Source organism: Pan paniscus, chromosome 1 (assembly GCF_029289425.2).
Source record: "Pan paniscus chromosome 1, NHGRI_mPanPan1-v2.0_pri, whole genome shotgun sequence".
NCBI classification, from domain to species: domain Eukaryota; kingdom Metazoa; phylum Chordata; class Mammalia; order Primates; family Hominidae; genus Pan; species Pan paniscus.
In genome coordinates, this window is record NC_073249.2 from 53534702 (window position 1) to 53560937 (window position 26236).

Here is a 26236-nt window from a genome sequence, read left to right on the forward strand (position 1 = left end):
ATATTCTGTACGCTTTACACTTCAGCAGATTGAAAGACTCTTTCTTAGGGAAACTGACCAACCCACGTGGAAGGCCCTAAAAATACAGATGTGGGAGATTCTTTAAGTTTGTAATCCAGCCAGATCACCATGAAATGCAGCAATAAAAAGAATCTCACCCAGAGCTTTCAGTTAACTTATTAGTCATTTACTCTAAGAAGAAGACAACTAAAAATTCCCAACAGAAGTGAAAAAGCTTATAATATGAAGTTCAGGAAGTTATTGATAAACTAGAGCAAGAATTCAAAACATGGGCAAAGAGTAAAGAAAAGATAAAATTAGAGAATTAGTCTAGGAGTTCTAAGATTTGAATCACAAGATTTCAAGAAAGAGGAAATGCATACAAATTGAAGAAATATTACTGTAATAATTCTAGAAAAATCAGTAGTGTGTTAGTTTCCAAATGGTAAGGGTTACAATGTGTCCACAACAGTGAATTAAACAGTGAATCACATCACCAACTTTCAAAACACTGAAGGAAAGGAGAGGATCCTAAAATCTTTTGGAGAGATGAGCAGGAGACGTGCGATAGCTCACATACAAGGTACTATTGGGGTTTTCTCAACAGCAATACCACAAGCCAGAATAAAATGAAACAATGCTCTCAAGATTTTGAAAGAGTATTATTTTCAAATTAGATTTTTTTATCCAGTCAAAGCAAAGTTGTGTAAGAGTAGAATAAATCAAATATCAAGTATATATATTCTCCAAAAATATCCTTCCCAAGTCTGCTGTCTAAGGAAACTACTCCCACCAAAATGAATGAATAAAATGAAGGAGAAATAATGATCTGCAGGAAACCAGACGTTTTATGGAAACCAGCGACAAGAATGAAGTAAAGAGGATCAATAGGATGGTGATGTAAAGACCCCCAAGCATAAAGGGAGACCTAGAGCAGGTCAGAAGGCTTCAGAGAGAATTCTTTAGGAAGATTAAATCTATAGACTTCCTGATGAATCTCAATGTTTTAAATTAATATTAGAAAGTTGCCAAAGAGTTCAGGATGAATTATTGCATATATCTAAGTACATATCAAAGGAATTAATACAATAAAGCAATTACTGACCTTAGGAATATAACATCGTTATCAACAATGAAAGAATGTGTGCAGGAAATGAATACTAACCACGTACCTATATATCTTATCTGTAAAGTATACTTAGTCATGGTATGTCCTGAATTTTGATCCAATAAAAATTATGTTGAACTATTTTGAGATGATGAGAGCAAAGGTAGTGGAATATATGGAAAAGACTGTGAATGACTCTTCTTGCAGAGTGAGAAGTCAATAGATAAAAGCAGAAACTGAAAAAAACATGAAATAATAATCAGGCATATTCTATAGAAACAGAGAGAGAAAGAACAACATATCCAACTAAAAGAGGCAAAAGTAGATGGGTCTTATGAGAGGGAATTAAGAGATATTATGCTATAAGCTGCTATTTTTCTAAACCAGCTATAACATTTTCTGACTGTTCAAACCATGCATGTATAACTAGTAAAAAGCACTAATAGATGTAAAGGCATAATGTGGTGATATCAGACCCTTTCATTAATTATTTCTTTAGTATATACACATTTAAGTGCTAAATTCTACTCTGTACTATGAAGAACATTTATTAAATATCAACTTTTTACATAAGGATAAACTAATATAAAGACTTTAGGCTTTGCTTTCTGGTTTATTCATGAAAAAAAAAAAAAAACTTTTAAAGGCAGATGCAGGTTTTCATGCCACATCATTTTCCAGCCTGTCATCTTTCCATGTTCTGAGTAGAGAAAACAAAAGTTATCATTTTTTATATCTCTGATATAACTGCTTTGGCTGTGGGGGTGGGAAAGCACTGCCTAATGTTTAGCTGACATTTTTAAAAAGACAAATGTTGGTAAAGAACATTGATAATCAAAACTATTAACATTTATAGAAGGCCTGGAATACTATCTCATTTTTTTCTGGTGTGATGTAGATTAGTGAAAGGAGAAGTCACACAAACACAAGCAGAAAGTAAAGTGAGGGTGCACACAGTGGCTGGAAAATCAGTCTATGGAAAGCAGAGTAGAGATGGAACTGCCCATTCATAATTAGTCATATGCCCTCCATGCCAGGAGAACTTCTGCCACTATCTATGTGTTTTCAGTTCAGGGAATTTTGACAAACATCAGATACTCCTGGTTCGAAAAACATATACAGGAAGGACAGGGACACATATTACTCTTAGTGGACAAAAAGGATCAATATTTTCCTTCTCAATCCATAATACAAAAGTATAAAATGCCAAAAGGCTCCCTGAAGTCATTTAGTGGCAAAATGTCACCTTAATTTTCATGAGATTATTTATAATGTTTACTTATTCCATTGAGAGTGAATATTTATACTTTTCATTGCAGAAATATTAATTTTTGAAAATGAAGGCTACCTAGGTTCCACTGGGGGTATTAGCTACCATATAGCATATAACATAGTATTAATTTTCCAAAATCTGAACAATTCTGAATTATTAAGCATATTTGTCCTTTGGTTAAGAAAAGGTAGACCTATGTTTGCCTCCAGTTTTCCAGTGTGCAGAAAATCTCATTTGTTTGAAGTATACTATAACCAGTGAACATTTTACTAGAAACCAGAAAAACATCTTTTAAAGCATATTAATATACCAACATCATTTATAGTGTATGCAGTACATTTGTGGAATGTGTTACCCTGAATTTTGGCCACTTTTATAGTGAATAAATCTTGTAGCTTCCAAAAATGTGCATAGTGGAATAAACATTGTCCCATCTGCCAATCATTAACAGTTTACTATTACAATGGGAAGTAGCTTTTAAAATATATTATTAAGATACAAATTTACCTATTATAAAATCTTGTTAAGATTATTTTAATAAGGTTTAGGATTGAATGGTTTTAAAATTCTACCTGTCCATTCTTTGCTATTATTCTCTCAAACATTTATTCCATTGTGTCATGTGTAAGGAATCCTGAAATAGTTTCAAGAAACCCACAATCAAATGTTTATTATGCATTTCTTATATTTTCAATTATAGATAATACTATTATAATACTTATAATACTAACACTAGATGAGTTATATTACAAGTTATATTACATCAAATAGTATACTTGAAAATGTTACTTCCACCTATTCAAAAATGAATAGACTATTGTTCTTTAAATTTGAAGAATAAGACAGCATGATTTTTATTTATAACCCCTACTTAGCTATGATACATTGATTAAGGAAATCAATTATTTTAGATTCCATAGCCAATATGAAAGCTCAGAATATTTCTGTCAACTAACTTAAATACATATGTATGTAGGAGAAAAAATCAATCTTACTGTAAGATCTGAAATTAAAAAATAGTACAAATATTAACACCAATAATGATTATAGAGTGTCAATAATTATATCAAGTATTCTGTTATGACTATAGTAGCTTTATAAGCTACTACCGATTATTTTATTTTCTTCTACAAGCACCACTTTTTCTATCAAACTTTTATCCTTAAAGCATATTAATGTACCAACATCTTTTATAGTGTATGGAGTACATTTGTGGAATGTGTTACCCTGGATTATGGCTACTTTTATAGTGAATAAATCTTGTAACTTCCAAAAATGTGCATAGTGGAATAACCATTGTCCCGTCTGCCAATCATTAACACTCTACTATTACAATGGGAAGACAATTTCAGCAAAACAAAAACAATCTAACAAGACTGAATCTTTAAAAATAATAGCTTATTCTTTACCTAATTTTGTTCCAAAGCCCTACGAGAAATATGCATGAAATTGGATTTTGTTATGTGGGTATATGTTACATTTTGTCCTTGTTACTGATTGTTGCATGCATCTATTGTTTAGTCATTGTTTAAACTGTGTTTTGTGTGTTTCTTTTTCCCTCCCGTTGTGTCAGTCTCGAAAAATAGCATCACAAGTAAGTATTTTCTGTTTGTTTCCCTTTCCTCAAATGGTGTAATATATTAATTCAGAGCTATTAAAGAAAAATAATATTAAATATTGAATTTAATACTCAGACATTAAAATGAAATAAATCATTTAAACTTAAATGCATATAAATGTTTTCTTTTCAAATTAATGTACTTATATTTCCCCAGTAAATTTCCTGGAATTTGCCATTGTAAAGATTAAATTCTAAGAAGTATATGTTTCGATATTTGTGTGCTAATTAAAGTTAATAATGGAAGATATTTCAAGATATTATCATGGTTTTTAAAGTGATTAGAAAACTAGTTTTCTTTTGCTTTTCAACTTTTTAGAGTAGACCTCCTTTATCTACTATGCAGGAGAACCCTTATGTTATTCTTAGTGCATTCTCTAATTAGACATAAAAGGTTATAGATTTCAGACTGATTTATTTCAGAAGATGTTTTACTTAACAATGGTGTATGTAAATATTCTTAATAATATTATAGTGAGACGTCTTAAGATCTCTCTTAGCAAATTTCAAGCATATGATACATTAACTGTAGTTACCATGCTGTACTTTAGGTATCCAGAACTTATTCACTTCATAACAGAAGGTTATCTTTAACCATCATCTTCCCATTTCCCCCATCCTCTGGCCAATGGTAACCACAGTCCTACTCTTTTTCCATGAATTTGACTTTTTGAGAGAAGGAGAACAACATGGATGAACCTGGACAAGATTACGCTGAGTGAAATAAACCACATGTTTACAAAAGATGTTTATAGTTTTTTTGGTCTTTTCTACACATCACCTTGGGGCGTTAATCGCTTCCTGTGGTTTCAACAAGTCATCTATGTTGATAGATGGCAAAGCTGGGTTTGTAGCTCTATCTGTTCTAATTCCTTAACATGAAACACAAATACATGAACTTTATCTGGAAGATCCTCTCCATCTTGTTATCTACCAGAATTACAAATATTTATTGAGTAACACTAGGCACCAAATGCATCCAGGTAAGTTTTTAAGATACATAAGTAAAAAAAAGGTTTTTCAGAGGGTTGACATAAAAACTTCATGGCCTTTCTTCGATTTAATTAATTTTGGTGGATTTAATATACCAAAACTTTCTTCCCTTCAATATCTTGCATAGTGCAGCCAGATTGATGATGATTTTTCTTTACTCACATGATAAAGAATCCGTAGTGTATATCTGATGCCTACTATTTCAAATAAAAATTTTTATTGCTGGATTTTAAGCTACTCTATCCTTTTGTCCCATTCCTGGACAAGTCACTTATCCAATTATTTTGCCTGACTAATTAGCACTGGGCTTGGAACACAATGATCTGAGTTTAAATCTTGCCCTCTCCTTTTACTAGCTGTGCCTGAATTTTGGCTATATGTAGCAGAGTGAAGATTAAGTAAAAAACATATTCTTATCATTTCACAAGGTAGAAGAAAGGCAGAGATGTGTGGAGTGAGTTGTTCAGTGTTAAAAGCAAGTAATTCTGTGGCAAAGCTCATAGAATAACATAGATCTTACTTCATCATTCTTCATTGGTGCATTGTTTTTGGGTGGATGATACCACCTCAGAGAATGTTCATGTCAATTCACTTAAAGTTGTAAATAAAATATATAAAGTAAGTATTCTCGTGATTAAGTACTTTCATATTAGTCAAGCACAGTTGTGTTCACTAACCTTCGATGCATCCTAATTCACAGATAGGCGCACACAAACACACACTCGCAGACATAATGAGTCTGAGCTCATCTGTAATTTTGTTTCACTCTCTAACAAAAACTGTACTCTTAAATCTTTCTCTTACCTTATTTTATATTTTTTTCCTAATATTTTCTACTTCTACTGATTCTTAATCTCATTCATTCTCAAACCCGGGAAAGCATTTCTTATTTCATTATTTACCTACTTTAACTTAATAAGAGTTTCACTGGCACACTTACTAACAAGAGGCTATTTAATGCATCCAATTTATTTGACTTAATTTAACTACGTAGTCATGGCTTTCTGTCCACTTAACGTCTTAAACTGCCTAAAGATCATTCTTGTACTTAGCACTGCCACAGAAAATAACTTAAGCTTTTAATCACAGCTCCCTGTCAAATGGCTGCTAGTCTACAAAATGAAAACTGAAGAGAAAATTATAAAGTTGATTTAAGTTCCCTAGGTCTTCATAAGGAAGTCATGATCTGTAAGCAGTGGTATATTTAGATCCATAGTACTATTTTAGATAGACTATTTACATAAGAATACAAATATTTGTATTTACCAGGTCTTACAGTATTCTTTTCTTTAATTAAAGCATTGCATGTAACATAAAAATTTTCTTTCCACAGGCTTATTTATCCATTGGTTCTCAGATGCTGCAAAGGATAAGGGAATTATGCGTGTGTGTGTGTGTGTGTGTGTGTGTGTGGTTGTGTGTGTGTTTAAAATCTTTTGTGTATGGTTGGGGAGGTGCTGTACTCACATTAGAATCACTGTACTGGCTTTTGAAAGCTTCACAGTTAGGTCCTTTCTTATGGACTATAATATAGTGAAGGTGATTGAGTGATAGCCCCTCTGGCCTACCTTGTAGTGTGTAGGTTTTACACATACATGCACACACACACACACACACACACCTGCATGTTGAAACCATTGCTTTAGTCTATATATTTCAGTAACTGGCTTACCTTATAGTGTATAGGTTCTATACTTACACGCACACACACATACACACACACTCATATACACACACATGCATGTTGAAACCATTGCTTTAGACTATATATTTTGGTAATTCTGGAAAATTATAAATTGCACCGCTAAGTTAACAGAGCTGGCAATGAAACTGTGATTTTAATGATGCATACTATTTGACTGCCTGTATGCGTACGTTGAATTTGTGTGTTTATACAATGCTTTTCTCTTTGTTGATTTTGTTTGTAAGTCAATTATAGAGTCTAACGTGATTCAGCTGTCTAGCAATATTCTTTACAAATATATATATAAATATGCATAATATATACAAACCTAAGCATACATACTTAATTTTTTGTGTGTAGAAAGCAAATACGTTTTTATATTTGGTGATGTGATTTCTAGACATTTAGACATAAAATGAACCCTTTGGTTAAAGAAACCGTTCTTTAGTCTTCTAACAAATGAAAAATTAATTATAATGAAATCAGTCTTGATTTGGGCTAGGCTGATTTAGACCTTGGGCCACTATAATCCCTACCAAATAAATAGTAGATGGGTAAAGACATGTTTTGAGATCCAAAAAAGTAGTTATCAAATTTACATCAATAATAATTTTGGTGCTAATAATATTATTTTTAAAATTTGCACTAACTTTTAAAAGAAAAGCAATTCTATACCTTCAGAAAAGATAAAAAACATCCCACTACTGCACAGTGAAAGAAAACAGAAATAGTCTGATTTCATAAGAAAAACAACTAAAAAATAGTAGTAGTGACATAAATGGAGTCATATGATGGAGAAACATGAGAAAATTAAGGCAATTTTATTAAGTATTTAAAATAAATTTCTGAACACCACAACTCAAAAGTTATGAGTATGTTACAAAAGGATTGTAAACCTTAAATATTGAAAATTGTTATTTGGAAAATTTATTTCTCAGGATCATTGGTAACCTCTGTAGCATACTTGTATGAATGCAAGATGCATGACGTGTATTTGAAACTTCCACCATAAGCATTGCTAAATAAACTAATAACATTTTCTCAATTCTCCTCTTCTTCGATGTCTTTATAACAATAGGTATTTTTTATGGCATGTAGATTACAGGGGAAAAAAAAGCTGTAGTAAGAGCTAGTTGATAATACCCAACACCTTATTTCATTCCAAGAAAAATACTTCTTCCTGGGCCTCCATGATAGCTAATTTTTGTATATATTCCCATATTCGTAATTCCTAATTTCTTTTCTGCTTACTACTCCACAACTGAAAATACTGAAATATAAAACTTGAAATTGGGAGCTTACCTCTAAACTTCTGGACTATAATACACTGAAGGTGATTGAGTGATAGCCCCTCTGGCCTACCTTGTAGTGTGTAGGTTTTACACCTACATGCACACACACACACACACATATACACACACTCGCATGTTGAAACCAGACCATTGGGCCACTATAGTCCATACCAAATAAATAGTATGGAAATCATGCCTACGTTTTTATTATTGTATCCAATGTGCTTTGCACAAGTGCTCAACATATATTTGCTAAAGTCAATCACAGATATCTTTCTTAACATAGAATCATTCTTTCAGATCTGCTCACACTTACATTAATTCCATCTTTACACAATTCGTACCACCTCTGTCATTAATTTTGGTACCTATTATTTTACCCTTAATTATTATGTAATTGTTTATGATTGTATGCCTTTGATTTCTTCACAGATTATAAAGTGCTAAGTGGATGAGACATGTATTGCATTATTTCTTTATTATTATTATTATTTTTTACCTAGATCTAATGATTGTATACATAAACTGGATATAGTTCTGAGGAGAATTTTTACCACTCCACAGAGGCAGTGTGGAGAATTCACCCAAAATTTGGTTTGGATGTTAAAACTGAGGATGCCACATATGCCCCAAGAGTTTTTGATGAGTTTCTTTTTTTTTGTGGGGAGAGCAAGATGGGCTCCTAAGTAGGTCTGAGGGAGCGGATCATTTTTGTTTTGGCCTTTATCATGTTTAGGGCTGGGTTTTGGGTGAGGTTTCTCATGTATAAGGAGCATAAACTTCCTGCTAGGGAAAAAGGAAGAAGTGCCCAGGCATTCTTATCAACTAGCTCAAATCTGGGGCAGAAGGTTGCATTGGATCTTGAAAGCTGTCAGCAGTCAAACATCAAAACTGGAGTGAGACACTGTCACAGTTCACTCGTGATGTTGGATGGGTGTCTGAAATGTGCCTTGTTTCATTTAATAAAATGCTCCATGAAGCTTGTAGCCTGTGGTTAGTAGGGAGATGAAAGTTATCTTAAATGCCTTGTTCAAAAGCACAGCATTGTGTATTTTGGAAAAGTGAAATTCATGTCTTGGTCACTTTCAATGATGTCTGGAACATAGAAGGTGGTAAGAATTGTTTTGATGAGCCTTGTATTATGGTCTTAAATGTGTAGGTGTATATGTATGTGTAAAGACATGTGTGACCTTGATTATTATTTTGTGTATGTATGAGGCAAGGGATTCCCAGAGTTCTTTACCTTGGAGGGCAACCTTGGATAAGGAATTGTTTCTGCCGTTGGCTGGACCAGATGGCCAAACCACAGGCAGTGACCCAAGAGTCTGTAGAAATGTGCAAGTGGGACCTGTTTTTATCCAGGGTGTCTAGTGCTCAAATGATTCCCTGCTAACCTTTGGGTCCTGTCCTTTGTTAGGTCTGTCATTTTAAGGGATCAAAAGCAGCAGTTCTCCAGTGAGCTTCATCACATTTAACACAATACCACCGTCCATGCACTGTTCGCTTGATTAATCCCAAGGGGCTCCCTAGGTAGCCAAGGGATTTAGGATAGGAGTGACATGCTCAAGTATCATGGCATATGACAAGGGGCTGAGGATAGGGGAAACTTTTCCTTCCTGCAAGTGACTTATGCCCAAGTTTGGCCCTTTCCTGTAGAGTCTTTGGTGGCTATGTCAGACTTGCAGGGTGATGCTTTCATAACCAAAGGCACAGTGGACCACTGAGTGCACAGTCCTGAGTACAGGGCATCTGATTTCAGTAGAGCTCAGTATGCAACCAGCAGTTGCTGTTCTAATGGTATATAGCATGTAACCAAGGAGGATAGTTTTTGCTACCAGAAGCCCACGAGCACCACTGTGGTTGATGCAGGAGGCAGTAGAAGAGGTGAACAATGTGATTGCCTATTGTAATTGCAATTTGGAGAGATTCTAGAGCCTTCTGTTTTAAGGGGTCTAATTCAGTGTGGGCCAGTTTGCAAGTAGGAGCATAAATGGGCTTAAGTAAAAAGTGATACTTGTTAATGAGGAATATCTTCCATCCGGAACCCCAAAAGGCCTAAAAATGTTAGTTTTGTCTTAACGTTGTGGATACTGACAGGTCATTGTTTCTCGAGAGTGTCAGTGATGAAGTAGCCTTTGATCAAATAATGCTCAGAAATTTGACTACACTGGGGAACCTTGCAGTTTGTATAAGACAATGGTCTATTCTTTCTTGTGAGCTCCTTTTTGAATGTTTATTCATCCTTAATGAGTGTATCAAAGGAATCTCCTTAGAAGAGCATGGCATCAATGTAATGTCATACCTATTTTCCCACAGAAACTTGGATGCAGTAAAGATCTGCCTGCCGAGGGATTGTTTGTGACAGCAGGACTGTTTAAGTATTCTATGTGTAGTCAGGTAGAGAAGTTTGAGTTCTTTTGAAGGTAAAGAAAAGCTATAAGCCTTTCCCTGTAACTGTGGGGATCGGGATCTGTGTTGTTACAGAGGCATAGGCAGCAACAGCAGCAGGAGCATTTTTGTGGGTGGCCAAATGAGCTATCTCCTTTTAGGAGTGTAAGAGGCTATCAAAAGAGGCACTTAATAGAACATATTTGTCAAATCCTTATGACTTTATGACTACAAAGTATTTACAAATTGCTGATTGAATGGAGTCAGTAGTGTCACCAAGTAATGGTGGCCTTAATATGTGGAACCACAGCATTAAGCTTTGGATGATCTACTACCAGCCTCCATTTATTTTTTTCAGGTTTAAGAACAGGCCAAATTTGACTATTAAATGGAGAAGCAGTGGTGACTATTACCCCTTCTCTAAATAGTTCTTAGGTAAGGGGTTCCTTGTTCCAGTTATTGTAGTCCTTATTAACTACTTTTATTGAGAAGACAGAAAATGCATGTGATTCTATATTGTCAAACTACTTGTACATGTCAAAGATTTGATTAGATTTACTTTAATTTGTCATTAATTGGTTCAGAGCATCCATGTCTACTATGGGATATTTTTAGACAATATCTGTTATGACCATGGAGTATTTAGGCCAGAAAGTAATTCTGATGGTTAAGATAAGGTATATTTATTTGCCCTGTATTTTATATGTGATAATCACCTCCATAAGAGTAAGGGGAGGTACCTTTATTTTAGTGCAATTCCCATATTTAGGGTACTTTGTTTAAATTTAGTGGCATCTTCAGTGATAACTATAGTTCGATCCTCAACTTTGATTAAGTTTCTTAACTTTTGCCAATGGGTGCATCTCAGGAAACATATAAGTTAATTTGGAGCTTATGTTGTAGAGGCACAACACCATTCAGCAAACTTACCTGCCTTTATAAGTTCTTCAAGTAATTTAAGAATTTCCAAGTGGGACAAATTATAGACTTCTGTTTACATTTTTGTTTTCCCCTGTGTATCCAGTTTTCTGCTTCTTCCTCCTATATCCAGTTTTGTTTTTGTTGTTGGGGCTGGTGCTGTTTTTTGTTTGTTTGTTTGTTTTGTTTTTGTTTTCTATCCTGCTCATTTTTACAAGCCTCCTTCAGAGAGTCTCAAGTAAGTATCATCAGGGTTATGGGCCTCCCTGATGGCAATGGTTGCTTCATCAGATTTTAAGTTCCCTAGATTGAAGTTGGGTTTGAATTAACCTCTTGGGTATGCCACAGAGTCCCATGTTTGCTTTTCTCTATAACTGTGGGGATCAGGAACTGTGTTGTTATGGAGGCATAGATGGCAACAGCAGCAGAAGCATTTTTGGGGGTGGACACATGAGCTATCTCCTTTTAGGAGTGTGAACCTCAGCATTCCACATGGTAACTCCTCTTCTTCCATACAAGCAACCACCCAATGGACCTGTATAATGCACAAAGTAACAGGTATTTTTCCTAGGACACACTTACACACTTTAGAATGGGGGCTGATGCATGGTTGAGACATACAACCAGTGATCACACAGTAGGAATTATTCCCCTGTGCCTAGTGTCAGCCACATTTCTTACTGGATACCAACCACTTGATTCAATATTAGACACAAAGATAGGTCTGGGCTAAGACACATGACATGGAGCTATTACCAAACTCCCGTTCCTAAATATTACTGATGCTTCCAGGCATTAAGTTCATTTAATTCTAAACAGAAACTTGGAAAGACTCAGCAAATGCAGCATAAATTTGCACAGGTTAAAGTATGCTTGCCAGTGGGCAGAAAAAAACCCAAACAGCATAATTGTCTCGACAATACAACAAATTAACAAGGCAAAACATAAGAAGAGAGACCCCCAGTGGTGGTGGTCATTGCCTAGATACCCCTTGCTGTGCCAGTTGTTAAGACTACCTTTCATAGATGGGATAATACCCAACCACCATCCCAAATCCAGTCCTGTTGAGACTGATGATTGCACACCTGCACTAAGAGGGTATTGAAAGGGCTACAACTCATATAATGAGGCTTTCCATGGAGAGTGAGGCAGGCTTCCAACCAGGTCAAAAAATGGCTTGGGCTGGAAAGAGCAAGGAAAAGAAACTGGCTTGGCTTTCATCACGATTAAGCATTGGGGCTGGGCTGGGCATGGTGGCTCACGCCTGTAATCCCAGCACTTTGAGAGGTTGACATGGGAGGATAGCTTGAGCTCAGGAGTTCTAGGCCAGCCAGGGCAATATGGTGAAACCCCATCTCTACAAAAATACAAAAATTAGCCAGGCGTGATGCTCCATGCCTGTGGTCCTAGCTGCTCGGGAGTCTGAGGCAGGAGGATTGCTTGAGCTGGGAGGTGGAGGTTGCAGTGAGCAGAGATCCTGCCACTGCCCTCCAGCCTAGGCAACAGAGCAAGACCCTGTCTTAAAATAAATAAATAAATAAATAATTTTTAAAATTAAAAATATATATATATATTGGGGCTGAAGTGAGGTCCTACATGTAGACTGGGACTTACCAGCTTCCCCATCCATGGGGCAGAAGGGAAAGGAAGAGTGTTGGCACTTGAAAGCAGTCAGCAGTCTAATGTCAAAAATGGAGGCAGACTATATATGATGAGATATGGTAAATGAACGTCTCCATATCTTGAGCTGATGGAGAAGACTTAAATTTCTAAATAAGTAATGAAAACTCAGGAAGTAATGTATATACCTTCTGCCTGTCATCCTCCCATTTATGAATTACATCACCAGAATTCTAGTATAATAAGACAAACCATTAAAAACAATGAAAAAGTCCCCTCTCAATTTGTTCTTTTTAACTCAGATACATTATTTAAGTTCTAAGAGCAGGCAGTCATCAAGTGGTTAGCAGTTACATGATATTAATATTCAGTGTTATAAAACAGGAACAAAAACATAAGATTTTTCTGTGCTTAAGGCAATAGGAAAAGCATTAAGAAATTGAAGCCTTATAAACCAGCTGTTTCCAAATGACAGCTTTGAAAGATCAAGAAAAAAAAATCAACAGCAGGATGAGAAAGAATGCCAAGATAATAAATTAGCTAGATTCCAAATTCCACAGAGACCAAAGTATAAGTAGAAAGTAGAGATTGAATTAAACACACACACACATATACACACAATGCAGTAAAACCAAGTCATCAAAGAGGTGTAAATGTGCAAGTTAATGTGTACATTTAAAAATGTATCATAAAAAAGAGATGGAAATAACCAGAAATATAACAGTAACTATATTTGATTTATCTTTTAGAGATAATAACCAAAATGTAGATGAGGTTGGATGGAGAAAGAGGTGCTTCGTTTGATAGTAGTGAAAAACCACTAGCATGAATTTGTGGGTTATTTAATATTATCTCTTAATAGATAATTTGATATTTTTTTTCACTTGGACATATACATAAATTTTGCCTTTTGAAGTTATAGAATTGGAATGCTGAGGTAATAGAGGTTCTACCTACTCCGAGTATATTTTATATTCATAGAATTATATATCGGTGGTTTGCTGCACCCATCAACCAGTAATCTACATTAGATATTTCTCCTAATGCTATCCCTCCCCTAGCCCCCCACCCCATGACAGGCCCCAGTGTGTGATGTTCCCCTCCCTGTGTCCATGTGTTCTCATTGTTTAACTCCCGATTATGAGTGAGAATATGCAGTGTTTGGTTTTCGGTTCTTACGTTAGTTTGCTGAGAATGATGGTTTCCAGCTTCATCCATGTCCCTGCAAAGGACATAAACTCATCCTTTTTATGGCTGCATAGTATTCCATGGTATATATCTGCCACATTTTCAAAACCATCATGGCATACATATACCTATGTAACAAACCTGCACGTTCTGCACACGTACCCCAGAGCTTAAAGTAAAATTTTTAAAAAAAGGATTATATATAGGTGGAACTGAAAGAGACCACACAGATGAAATAACTTATTTTTATGTATGAAAAAGGAAATCAAAGATTAAAATAATTTTTGTCATTCCATCAAATTATTGGCTTTAAAAATATTATTTGAACATGAATTTCTTCAGTAAATATTTGGCTTTAAATTTGCTTTAGAGTTTAAATACTAGGTTCTTATAAATTTTGTGTTTTCTTGTCATGAAGACAGGGTATTTTCCTGTCTAAAATTAGATTATTTTCTAAGAATCTCAGTGATTTGCTTAAGGTCATAAAATATTTTCCTGAGGTGGTTGAAAACACAGCTTATTTATTTGATTCCAAATTCAACATTTTTTAGACTATAAGATTGTTTATTCTCTAATTGTCTTTTTGATTCCAAAATTAATTTGGAAATGCATCAATATACAGTGTAACTAGCTATTTTCTTTCTCTGCATAGATCACAGACCACGTGTACATATTAAATTGAGCTTTGGAAACTGGTGAAACATCTTTCTTTAGATTTTTTTTAAAATAAAAATAAGCTTTCAGTGAACTCAGAGTCACTAGCCTTGGTGCTTATATATTTAAATTTAGATGATCCCTCAAGTATTCTTATAATTTAACATTTACTTAATGGAAAATATCAGATAAGGATTCTTTGAGAAAATGTTAAACTAGCACATTTTAGTGATTTCATTTTCTTTTCTTCTTTAACAACAATTCTGACTTCAATCATAAATTAAACAGCACAGTTTAGAGTATTATGAAGTCTGTAAAACTATCCTTAAGGGAGTCATGAGTCCAGATTACAAACACTCATTTTCAAACTACTAAGTGAATTGATTTATTTAAAATACTACATTGTTTATAGATTGCTCAATAACCTATGACATGAATAATTGTTCAGTAAAAAATCAAGAAGAGGTTGAATTGAGTCACTTTGATGTGTGTGTGAAGAGTAGGGAAAAGAGTGATGTATTTAGTGTATCTGACACTTTCTACTTTCCTGAAAACTATAATATAATCAGCTGTTTTAGGCATAAGAAACATTTTCTTATTTTTTATGTTTTTAATTATTATTCATGTGAAGAAATACTTTTAGCCTTAAAAATCATATTAAGTATGATAAATATTTAGGAAGTAATATAACTTTTAGAAAATGATAATATTTTAAATTTGTATGGATATTGTTGGAGTAGTCATCAATTTTTCACTTCTTTATTGAACTGTATATATTACCAGAAGCATTTCATTTACATATGCAAATGTATTTTCATCATTCTCACAAACATTAGTATTAAATTTTGATTTTTCAAGTTAATGATTATATTATGTGCCTGACAATAGAAAAGTCAGAGTTCTGTAGTTATTCCATGGAAAAGTACAAAACAATTCATAGAAACTGTGCAGAATGAAAAATATTCACTTTCACTTTAAAATTTGTTTTTGTTTAAATTTACTAAACTTTAACCAAGAAATCTTTACAGCCAAGAATATGTTTTTAGCATCTTGATTTATTCAGAGGTCTAGTGATAGAGAAAAGTGCACCAAAAATATGAATGATTCCCTCTCTTTTTCATCCCCATTTTTCACTTTTTACATACCCATCATAATGATTTCGTATTATTTTCTTCCTTTTACTGTCCTTTTATACAAGGTCATAAGCCATAAAATATGAATATTTATTGGGTGTTTTCTAAGACAGACATCTTACTATGCCTTTTCATGCATTATCTCTTTTATGTCTTCAGAAAAATTTGATAGGCAAAGTAGTAATGTAATAATAGAATGACAATTTTTTAGAGAGGGAAATGGAAATAAACTTAAAGAGCTTAGATTACATAACCAAGAAGACAAACTGGTAAGTGGTAGAACTGTTATTTAAACTCAGGTCTGATGCTAAAACCTTGCTTTTAACCACTCTATCATTGTGACTCTGAGTTCAGGAGAAGGTCCTACTATAAAGGCACTGTTGTGTATCCAGCGCTATACTATTTCCACTAGATTATGATGGCATGTTTAAAACACAAGAGAGTTACAACTAGAAGAAGAAATGACATCAGGAAAGTATATTTATAAATGGACCTCCTATTAAAACACACAAACACACACACATTCAATATCCAACAAATAGAGTAATAAACGTTTGTTGCTAGTGTTATTGATATTGTGGATAACTTTACAAGGATATATTAATGATATTATTGTTATATGTGAAAGTTTACAGTTGACAGATGTTTTCTTTATATATTAATGTGATATGAATTTTCACATTTCTGTCAAATAGAAGATGGCTGTTATTATCCTCACTTTTTTATAGGGGCTATGCAGTTTTATTGTGGAGAAAGAGTTAGGAAACATTCAAAACAGAACTCAAATTTGTGTATATTATACATATAAACTTAATGTACTTTTTATTATGTCCCGTTGGAAGAAAGAGAAAAGAATGCAAATTCCAAACATGTAAAGAGCAATTGATGTGTTTTGGGTTTGGATTTCCTAAAATTAACCCTCAAATTCTTCTCATTTCTTTTTACTGTAGTTAAAGTGAGGTTAGTAAAGAAATGTTACTTATTTTATGGAATTATTGAAAAAAAGATGAGATTCTTACAGATTTTTATGTACAAACTATGACAGTTTCTCTTGGGGGAATTCAAAATAATGCTGAATAGGCTATTAAATATTGCTTAACTAATGTATACATAGGTTTCAGTTCATCTTGTAGACGTATACTTTACCTGATGCCGATACACATGGCTAAGAAAAGCATTCACAAAATCAGTGTTTCATCTCCTACTTGGAAAAGAAGTGAATCCCTATGCTCCCATTTAAAATTTTTTATTAATTTATGGCTTTGTGACTTGGATTATAAGTGATATTAGATGAACATAGTATCTTTAATGTTTGATTTGGCAAGATTATTATTTCCACATATTTGTAGGAAATCAAACTATCACTCATAGGGACTTATGACTAAAAAGAGGAACAAAAAGATCACTTCAAATAAATTTAAGATTATGATTAAACTCTGCAAGCAAGTCTCTAAATATGACTGAAATATCATATTTTCATTGTTGCTACAAAGTACAACTATATTACTAAATACATATTGATATTATTGTTGGTGGTACGTATTACTTAAGAGTTTATGTGTTTTACTTCCACAGAAGTGAATTTTTAGTACATTATCAAGTAGGTGAGAATAGAGTTAAAATTTTATAAAAATGTTCATTATTGTTAAACCATGGTATTAAAAACTTCTAATGCTTAGAAATTAAGTTCTGGTAGATAAAATATGGTTTCTAAAATCATTTAATCTCAATTATTTTATAATGAAGAGATGAAGATTTTTTGGATATCCCTCTGATATAGTACTGTTTTGAAACAGATGTGGATTAGTATTTGAATTTTTGGATGAAATTAAGTGTGAGAGAATTTCATAGCTTGCCACTGGGAATTGTATATAAAGCATTGACTGAGTCTGTATAATTTATATTCACTTTTAAAGGATTTTATTGGATCTACTTCCTGACGTTACTTAAATTGGTAATTTAAATTCTATTACTTTAAAAGCCAGCAACACATGCATGTTATAACTGAAGTTCAAGCTTCCATCCGTAGAAGGGAAACACAGTTCACAGATTCATGAATGCTGCTCTTAAGTACAATAGTATTCAGGAAATTGTTCATTTGCATGTGCATGTTTTTAGAAAGTAAGACTTTCTTCTTTGATCAGTGTTGCATTTCATATGACTTCCTAGTATGAAAAGCAACAATTTTGAAACAGTAAGTATTGCTTATTAAAGGCTTAAAATCAAAGGAGAGCATCTTACTTTAAAAATCAGATTTAGTCATAAAAGAGTAAGTCATAATAGACTTTGTGAGTTTGTTCATTGTTTTTCCCTCCTATGGAGAACAGCCTGTTTTAAGTCTGAGTTGTGATTCTATAGTATATTTGTGAAACATTAATATTTACAACATATTTTCACTCAGAATACTTAGAATACTTCCTGAAATATGTTTTAATATTTTAGTCAGAAAAGCACTTTATATGGTTAATAATAAATGCATGAGTTAAAAAGTGAGTTTTGTTTTCTTCTGGAGCATATGAGAGAATTTAAAAAATTCACATATTATAACGTTCATGCCAGTGCTGTCTTTAGAAAGAGCAATAATTTAAAAACAACATTAATTCCAAATCTAAGATAGTTATCTTAATTATTTAAATTGAGCGTGAAATACTTGTAATAGGTTTAGAAAAGTCCATTACATGGATTTTATTTGGATAAAGTTGTAAAATGTCTGGTTTTGTATGTTTCAAACAACTGTATGCTAGTAATATCGTAAATAACTATGTATGCTAAGTAAAGTTTATGCCTAAAAATTGAATACTTTCATAAAAATTTGTACCAGAGGATACAGGTATTTATTTTGCCTGATTTATATGTAAGTTCAAGGAAACATACATTTTAATATTTTTAGTAATGGAAAATTAGAATCAAAGACTGATTTTGCTCTTTCTGTGAAAACTCTCCTGAGTAGAAATATAACTATAACAATATATTAGCAAATAAAATATTATTTCAACTTCAAGCCATATTTATTTCTAAAGTATCTAATTATCAATATCTATTTCCTTTAAAGTCTCAAATATCTATCAGCGTAGAAGAGTGGGAAGACACCAAAGACTCCAAAGAACAAGGGCACCACCGCAGCAACCACCGCAACTCAACATCCAGTGACCAGTCGGACCATCCCTTGCTGCGGAGAAAAAGCATGCAGTGGGCCCGAAGACTGAGCAGAAAAGGCCCAAAACACTCTGGTAAAACAGCTGAAAAAATAACCCAGCAGCGACTGAACCTCTACAGGAGGTCAGAAAGACAAGAGCTTGCTGAACTTGTGAAAAATAGAATGAAACACTTGGGTCTTTCTACAGTGGGATATGGTATGCTCTTTAAAAACTACTGTATATATGGACTCGTGATTTCTTGCCATTAGTAGTAATATAGTTGGTTCTAATTTAATAAAGAATTGAATTTTTGCTTCACAGGTCAATTAGTAGAAACTAGTGATACATCTAATCTCCTACAGAAAATTTAAATGATGATGATAAGATAAAATGCTAAAAATTTTCGGCGTTTGCTGAGTCTGCTAGGTACTGTGCTAAACCCATTACATGAATTATCTTAATTTTAATTTTCACAAAAACTCTGAGCCAGACCCTGTGTTTTCATGTTAGAAGTAAAGAACCTAAGTCAGGTAGCCTTCTAATTATCATCTTATTCTAGTGCCTGAGATAAAATGAATTTGAGGCATTGACAAGTAACTGATTGTATTGGCCACAGGTAAACCAAAATGTTCTTATAAAATTTGTTTAGTTTATGTGGTTTAGAAACAAAATCTTCAAAAACTTTAATTTTGAAGCTCAAATACTGCTGTATCTCATATAGTGCCGATCTGTCTCAATAATTGTTCAGTTCCTATATATGATCCATAATTGCCATATAGACACTATAGACACAGCTTAAATAAATAATGCAAAGCTTAAATAATGCAATGATACATTTAAAATATATCATTTATCAGTGTATGAATTTTACTTTAAAAAGATATTTAGTCCAGTCAAAGGAAAACCAAATGATAAACAAGGTGTTTTATTTTACGTATATAAATATGTAACATGGTAAACCAGGAACTCAGATAGGGTTAGTATCATGCAAGTTAAGAATCAAATAGAAGGTATTCCATATTTACCCTTTTCCCTTATTTAGTATTGAAATCTCAACATGAGGCAATGTTCTTAGGAAGAAATTTTAGTCTTTGAATTAGAGTTTAAGAGAAGTTGCCTCTGCTTCTTTGAATAAGGAAAAAACCCACATATTAAGTTAGCACTACTCTATGCATAGCGTGCTATGTGTGCTACTCCAGGAACTATGCTAGGTGCTTTATGTGTATATTCTCACTACTCTTTATAACCCTGATTTGATAGGTATCTCATTTTACCTTTCAGAATTTTGACTTTCAGAAGTTAAAGACTTTGCTCAAAGACATACAGTTAAAATGTGTTGTAGTCAGGACTCCATATATAGTTGAAGTTCATAATTATATGATACTTACTTAAATGTAGTCCAGATTCATCTGTGACAAATAATTTTAATATAATCACATTTAATATCTTACATTAAGAAGCAAATTAAAAGAAAAAGTAAGATCGTCATTTTAGAAATCCACTAATAGCTATCTGCCAATTAATTGACATGGAAGGTGATTATATTCTTAAAAGGATTATAACTGAGAATGCAGCCCAGCGGGTCTCAGCCTTATTTTGCCCAGCCCCTATTCAAGATGGAATTGCTTTGGTTCAAATGCTTCTGACACTAACACTGTTTTTTATATATATAACACATCAAAGGATATATATATATATATATATTTCCATGATAATCACCTGTGAAACTGTCAAACTTGAGGAAAATGGTGCTTTACAAGTGATGTATTAGGAATCTTATTTTTATATTGTCTAAAGAAAAATAATTATATCTCAAATAACACAAAAAACTCATAAGGAAATGTTGAAAATATTTAAAAATTTAAGTCACCAAATTACTAATTTTTTTTCAAAGAATTAGCAAACACTTTAAAATACAAGTTGTCACTAACATCATAGAGCAGTCAACACTGTTGTAACTGCTGGATTAAGTTTTTTCAGATTACCTTTGTTAAACCAAAATTAAATAATGTGAAATTATAATTTATGGAAAATGCTGTCATGGACCACAGCTTACAAGGATGTCATTTTTGTTTGGCTTAATTTTTTCATGATTGATTTCAGGGTTTAAAATTTCGCAGAACTGTTAGCTTTTTTGGGGGGAGTAAAAGGATATACCAGGCTTTAAAAATGGCTCAGTGGTACCAGGTTTATAAACTTGACTTCAGTAAATTTTGAAAATCTGATGCTTGACTCTAGAAATTATTGCTTTATGATCATGGAATAATTGGCAGTTGTTGAGGAAAAATATGGAGATAAGTTCCAAAAGGAAGGGCAAGATTTTTATACTTGTGTTTATGCGTATATAATACTATGTGAAAACTCAACTATGAAATAGTGGAGACACATTTTATTTGCCTTTTGAGAGATTAAAACAAAGTTATGAGACATTAAATGCCTTGCCCAGAGTGATTAACATGCAGGAGGAACTGAAACTCTGACCTTATCTGCAAATGTATAGCACTATTAAAATTGTTAATATTTTCTGATGTACAGGTTAGGCTGAAATAATCAAAAGTCATACAAATTCTCATGCATTTATTATCTGAGATATACATATACCTACTGCCAAAAGATTCTGCATTAGAATACAAGTACACAATATATCACTTGTAATTCCAAAATCCATAATTTCTGAAACCAAGGTTTTAAGTAAGTTTGGCACTAAAATGTGTTTGGATATGGAAACTGATCCAAACTACCTGAAATGATTAGTATCCTTTACTTATCCTATTTATTGTGAACATATATGTTTTACTGCAGAACCGTTAATTTCTCTGCTCCTTCAAACCCTACTGTGGATGCTACACATTATGCGTTATATGCTCAGTAATATTTTCTAAATCTGAAAAATTTAGTTCTCAAATACATCTAGCTCCAAGGGATTGGGAGGTGAAATATGAGGACCCATATGCTTTGAGGAAACAGCTAAAGTGACAATCTACAAATTCTGCTTGCTTTTAATTAATTTTTTGTAACTTTCTTCAATATAATTTTTAAAATATATTCACCTCCAAGTTGGACAAACCGTGTGTTCTTTGGCAAGTCACATCTCTCTGAACTTATTGTCCACCATCGAATGAAGATAATAAAGTATTCCCCAGGGGTATGATGTGTTAGTTATAATTGTCAAATAATAGAATGCAAGTGAAAAGATTTTTTAATCTATAAATTCCATTGCAAATGTGAATAATTTTTTTTCTGTTAATAGCTAGCATTATTCCTCAATAATCTGTTTAGACTGACTCTCATGCTCACGAACATTGCTCTTTTTTATCTATTGATGGATTTTATGATTAGCCCATAAAATGGTATTTTTAGTAGTATATATTGGCAAGTAAATCTTCCTGATGTGACTGCTGATAATAGGTACTAGCTGATTTGGACGTGTATTGTTATAAATTTCATACTGTTAGTAAAAGATGAAAAGCCAAGGGAAGAATAAAAAGAAATCCTTTTAAATAAAACAAGATAACTAACAGTGTCTAGGCTTGTCCTTTATTATACCCAAGAGAAATTCTTATTTTTTTGTCAAGTAAATTATAATTTGCCTAAAATAATGAATAGAGTAAGCAAGAACTCTTTTATAGCTAACATGGTGACTTAGTTCTTAGTCATTGTCTTTCTTATGCAAAAGAAATAAGCAAACTTAACAAGAAAGAATTGTTATTGTTACTCAAACTATGATAGATTTAACAGCAGTAGTAATAGTAGTGGTGATGGTGGTAGTAGTAATAATAAGACCATCATCTTCTGTTTTCAGCTCATAAGTTTTCGTATTTTTTAACGAATAAATCAAATATTTTTCTCTAGTACAGATTTCTTCACAGATTTATCCTAAAACGTATTACCAACTGGGGAAAAGGAACTATGGCTAGTTATTTCTTTTATAATTTTTTGCAACTTTTAATAATTGGAAGGAATAATACAAGTATTTGAGATCACGCTAATGACTTCACTAACAATTTACTATTTCAGAAGGAATTGGCACTGGATTTTTATTGTTTTTTGAGATATATCATTTAGCTTTTCCTAATATAAATGAGTGTGTGTGTATTTTCCCCAGAAAATTAATTATATTCTGTATACTTCTATATTTCCAGAACTCTCAGGGTTGGCCCTCAAAAACACAAGAATGAATACATGGGGTTTGATTTATGTAATCTCATTCTGTTCATAGAACTTTATTAGGAGTAAACAAACTAATCTTTTTTCTTAATAGATAAATCAATAAAGCATTCCAAAAGGGTAATTGATGAGTTAATGATAGGTAGTAAATGAAAATATTTGAGCAATAAATTGTTCCTATCTACTTAAATTAAAATATAAAGTTTTACTTTATAGAGTTGTATCATATCCTTCATTAATTTTTCAATGACACCAATATTTTGCATAATTTCTCACCATACTTAATTGCACTTATACATATATTTAATCTTTACAACTGGAAATTCAAGTGCTGTGTTTTGGCACATGTGTAGGAAAAAAGAGGCCAATTTGAATCAAATAAAATTTTTTTGTTATGGAAATAAGTTAGTTGGTTGAGTGAACTTTTTACTTTTAACAGTTTATTATGGGTTGAGTGGTTGAGTATAAATAGTTAACAAAAGAATAAAGAAAGAGCTTTCTAAATGCTGCAAAACAACAGGGAGAAACTTCTGATTTTGACCATCATTTATGTTCTCAACTGAAATAATACAAAAAATGTGAAACAATATTGTGCAGACTTTGGACAAAGGAAGCGTATAACTTTGTTCCCCAGGGAAAGGGAAATAGATGAATTAACTCCTTTATAAATCAAGGACTAGGATGCAAAATAAGAAAATATGACCCGTAACCAGTATAAAAATAAATCAACAGAAACAGATTCAGAAAACACAGATCATAAAATAGTTATAATATATTCTATATGTTCAAGGTGGCAGAGGAAAACAAGAACATGATAAGGAAATAAACTGAAGATAGAAGAGACCAAATTGAACATTCTAAAAATGCATAATGCAGTATTCCAAGTTAAATACTGGATGGGGGTGGCATCAGAATACCTACCACAGAAAAAAATATCAATGTACATAAAGCCATAGCAATAGACTATCCGAAATACAGTATAGAGAGAAGGAGGGAAAATAAAACTTCGAAGAACACATAGAATGTTAGTTACCAGTGGGACAATATCAACTAATGTAACATGCATGTAACTGGACTCCAAAAGGAGAGAAGAGAATGGATATTTGAAGAAACAATGGCCAAAATTTTTTCAGATTCGATGAGAACTCTACCTAAAATTTAAGAACCTCATTGAAACCCAAGCAATATAAATATTTAAAAATATAAATACTAATAAATACATATTAATAAGTAATGCCAAGAAACAATATACAAAACTGCTGAAAATGTTTCAGAAGGGCTAGGGGAAAAAACCACTTTATGAATGAGGAATATAGGTAAAATGTAAACAGACTTCTTGTTAGAAACTTTACAAAACAAAAAAATAGAAAGGCATCTTGAGAGTAGTAAAAAAAAATAGTCCACCTATAACATTATATATAATATAGATATCTTTCTAAAATGAAGGCAAATAATATTTTTAGACAAACAAATGCTGAATTTGTTTATACTACAAAAAAATGATAAAAGGCTTTCCAAAAACAGAAGAAAAATGATGCCAGGTGGAATTATGGATCTAGACCAAATAGTAAATATATAGGTAAACATGAAAGCTATGTTTTTACTTTGTTAAAAGATAATTTACTGTTGAAAGCAAGTTTATAACATCGTGTGGTTTTTAGTACATATGGAAGCAAAAATGTCTGGCTATAATAACTCAAATAACAGGAAAGGAAAAACTGACATATAATGTAGTAAGGTTGTTCTACTACATGTGAAATGGTATTATATTATTTCAGAGTAGAGAGTAATAACTTAAAGCTGTATATTGTAAACTCTATAGCGTGAGAAATAATAGCACACTAGTTTTGCTAAGTAAAGCAACCATCCTTTCTTGTTTATGTGTTGTGCATGTCCTCTTACATCTACAATGTAAGAATTTAGTAGATGCAACAGTTATCATATGGTCTGCAAAGCCTAAAATATTTACTATCTGGCTCTTTACAGAACAAAAGTTTGCCAACCTATGACCTAAAGGAACTACAAAATAACTAAACCAAAATGATATAACTAATAGCCAATAGTGCAAACAAAATGGAATGCTTAAAAGAAAAATTTTTTTAAAAACTTACTTCAAAGAAGGAAGAGATAATAAAACAATAAGAAAACACAACTAGCAAAACGAAACATCTAAACCCTAATATATTAACAATTATTTTAAATATAAAGAGACTACACAGTTCAGTTGAAATGCAGAGATCATCAGGTGGCATTAAAGAAAGCAAAACGCCATATATGTTGTATAAAAGAAACCCACTTAAAAACAAAACTGGTTAAAAGGAAAAATATATTTTTAAATTTTTTAATTTTTGTGAGCACATACTGGGTGTATATATTTACGTGGTACATGAGGTCTTTTGATAAAGGCAAATAATGCATAATAATCACGTCAGGGTTAATAAGGTTTCTATCATCTCAAGCATATATTATTTCTTTGTGTTATAACCAATCCACTTAAACTCTTTTAGTTATTTTTAAATGCACAATAAATTATTATTGACTGTAGTCACCATGTTTTGCTATCAAATACTAGGTCTTATTCTATCTAATTATATTTTTGTACCCAATAACTATCCCCTTTCTCCCATCCCCACTACCATTCCCAGCCTCTGGTAACCATCATTTTACTCTCTGTCTCCATGAGTCCAGTTGTCTTAATGTTTAGCTCCCACAAATAAATGAGAACATGTGAAGTTTTTATTTGTGTTCCTGGCTTATTTCACCTAACATAATGACCTCCAGTTCCATCACATTGTTTCAAATTACACTATCTCATTCTTTTTTCAGCTCAGAAAAACAAACAAGCAAACAAACAAAAAACACACTGCTGAACACACTTTGGAAGGGCTAGAGGAAAAAAACACTTTATGAATGAGGATTAAATGTAAAATGACAACAGACTTCTTCTTAGAAACTGCAAATCAAAAAAAGTAGAAAGGCGTCTTTACTCCATTGTATATATGTATCATATTTTCTTTATCCATCCATCTCTTGATGAAACTTAGGTTGCTTCCATATCTTGGC

At 32.7% G+C, this 26236-nt stretch overlaps 1 protein-coding gene across 4 annotated transcripts in view; it reads left to right on the top strand.

Annotated features, from left to right (window-relative positions):
- The window catches only part of KCNT2 (potassium sodium-activated channel subfamily T member 2), a 390920-nt gene that overhangs the window by 339293 nt on the left and 25391 nt on the right, over nt 1–26236 (top strand). For 2 of the 4 annotated variants that reach the window (XM_008974047.5, XM_008974048.5), the window contains 2 exons: nt 3955–3975; nt 18922–19222. In XM_008974047.5, the coding sequence (XP_008972295.3) occupies nt 3955–3975; nt 18922–19222 (322 nt within the window). The remainder of the gene's footprint in view (nt 1–3954; nt 3976–18921; nt 19223–26236) is intronic. The other 2 variants (XM_003820605.5, XM_003820604.5) reach the window with 1 other exon arrangement.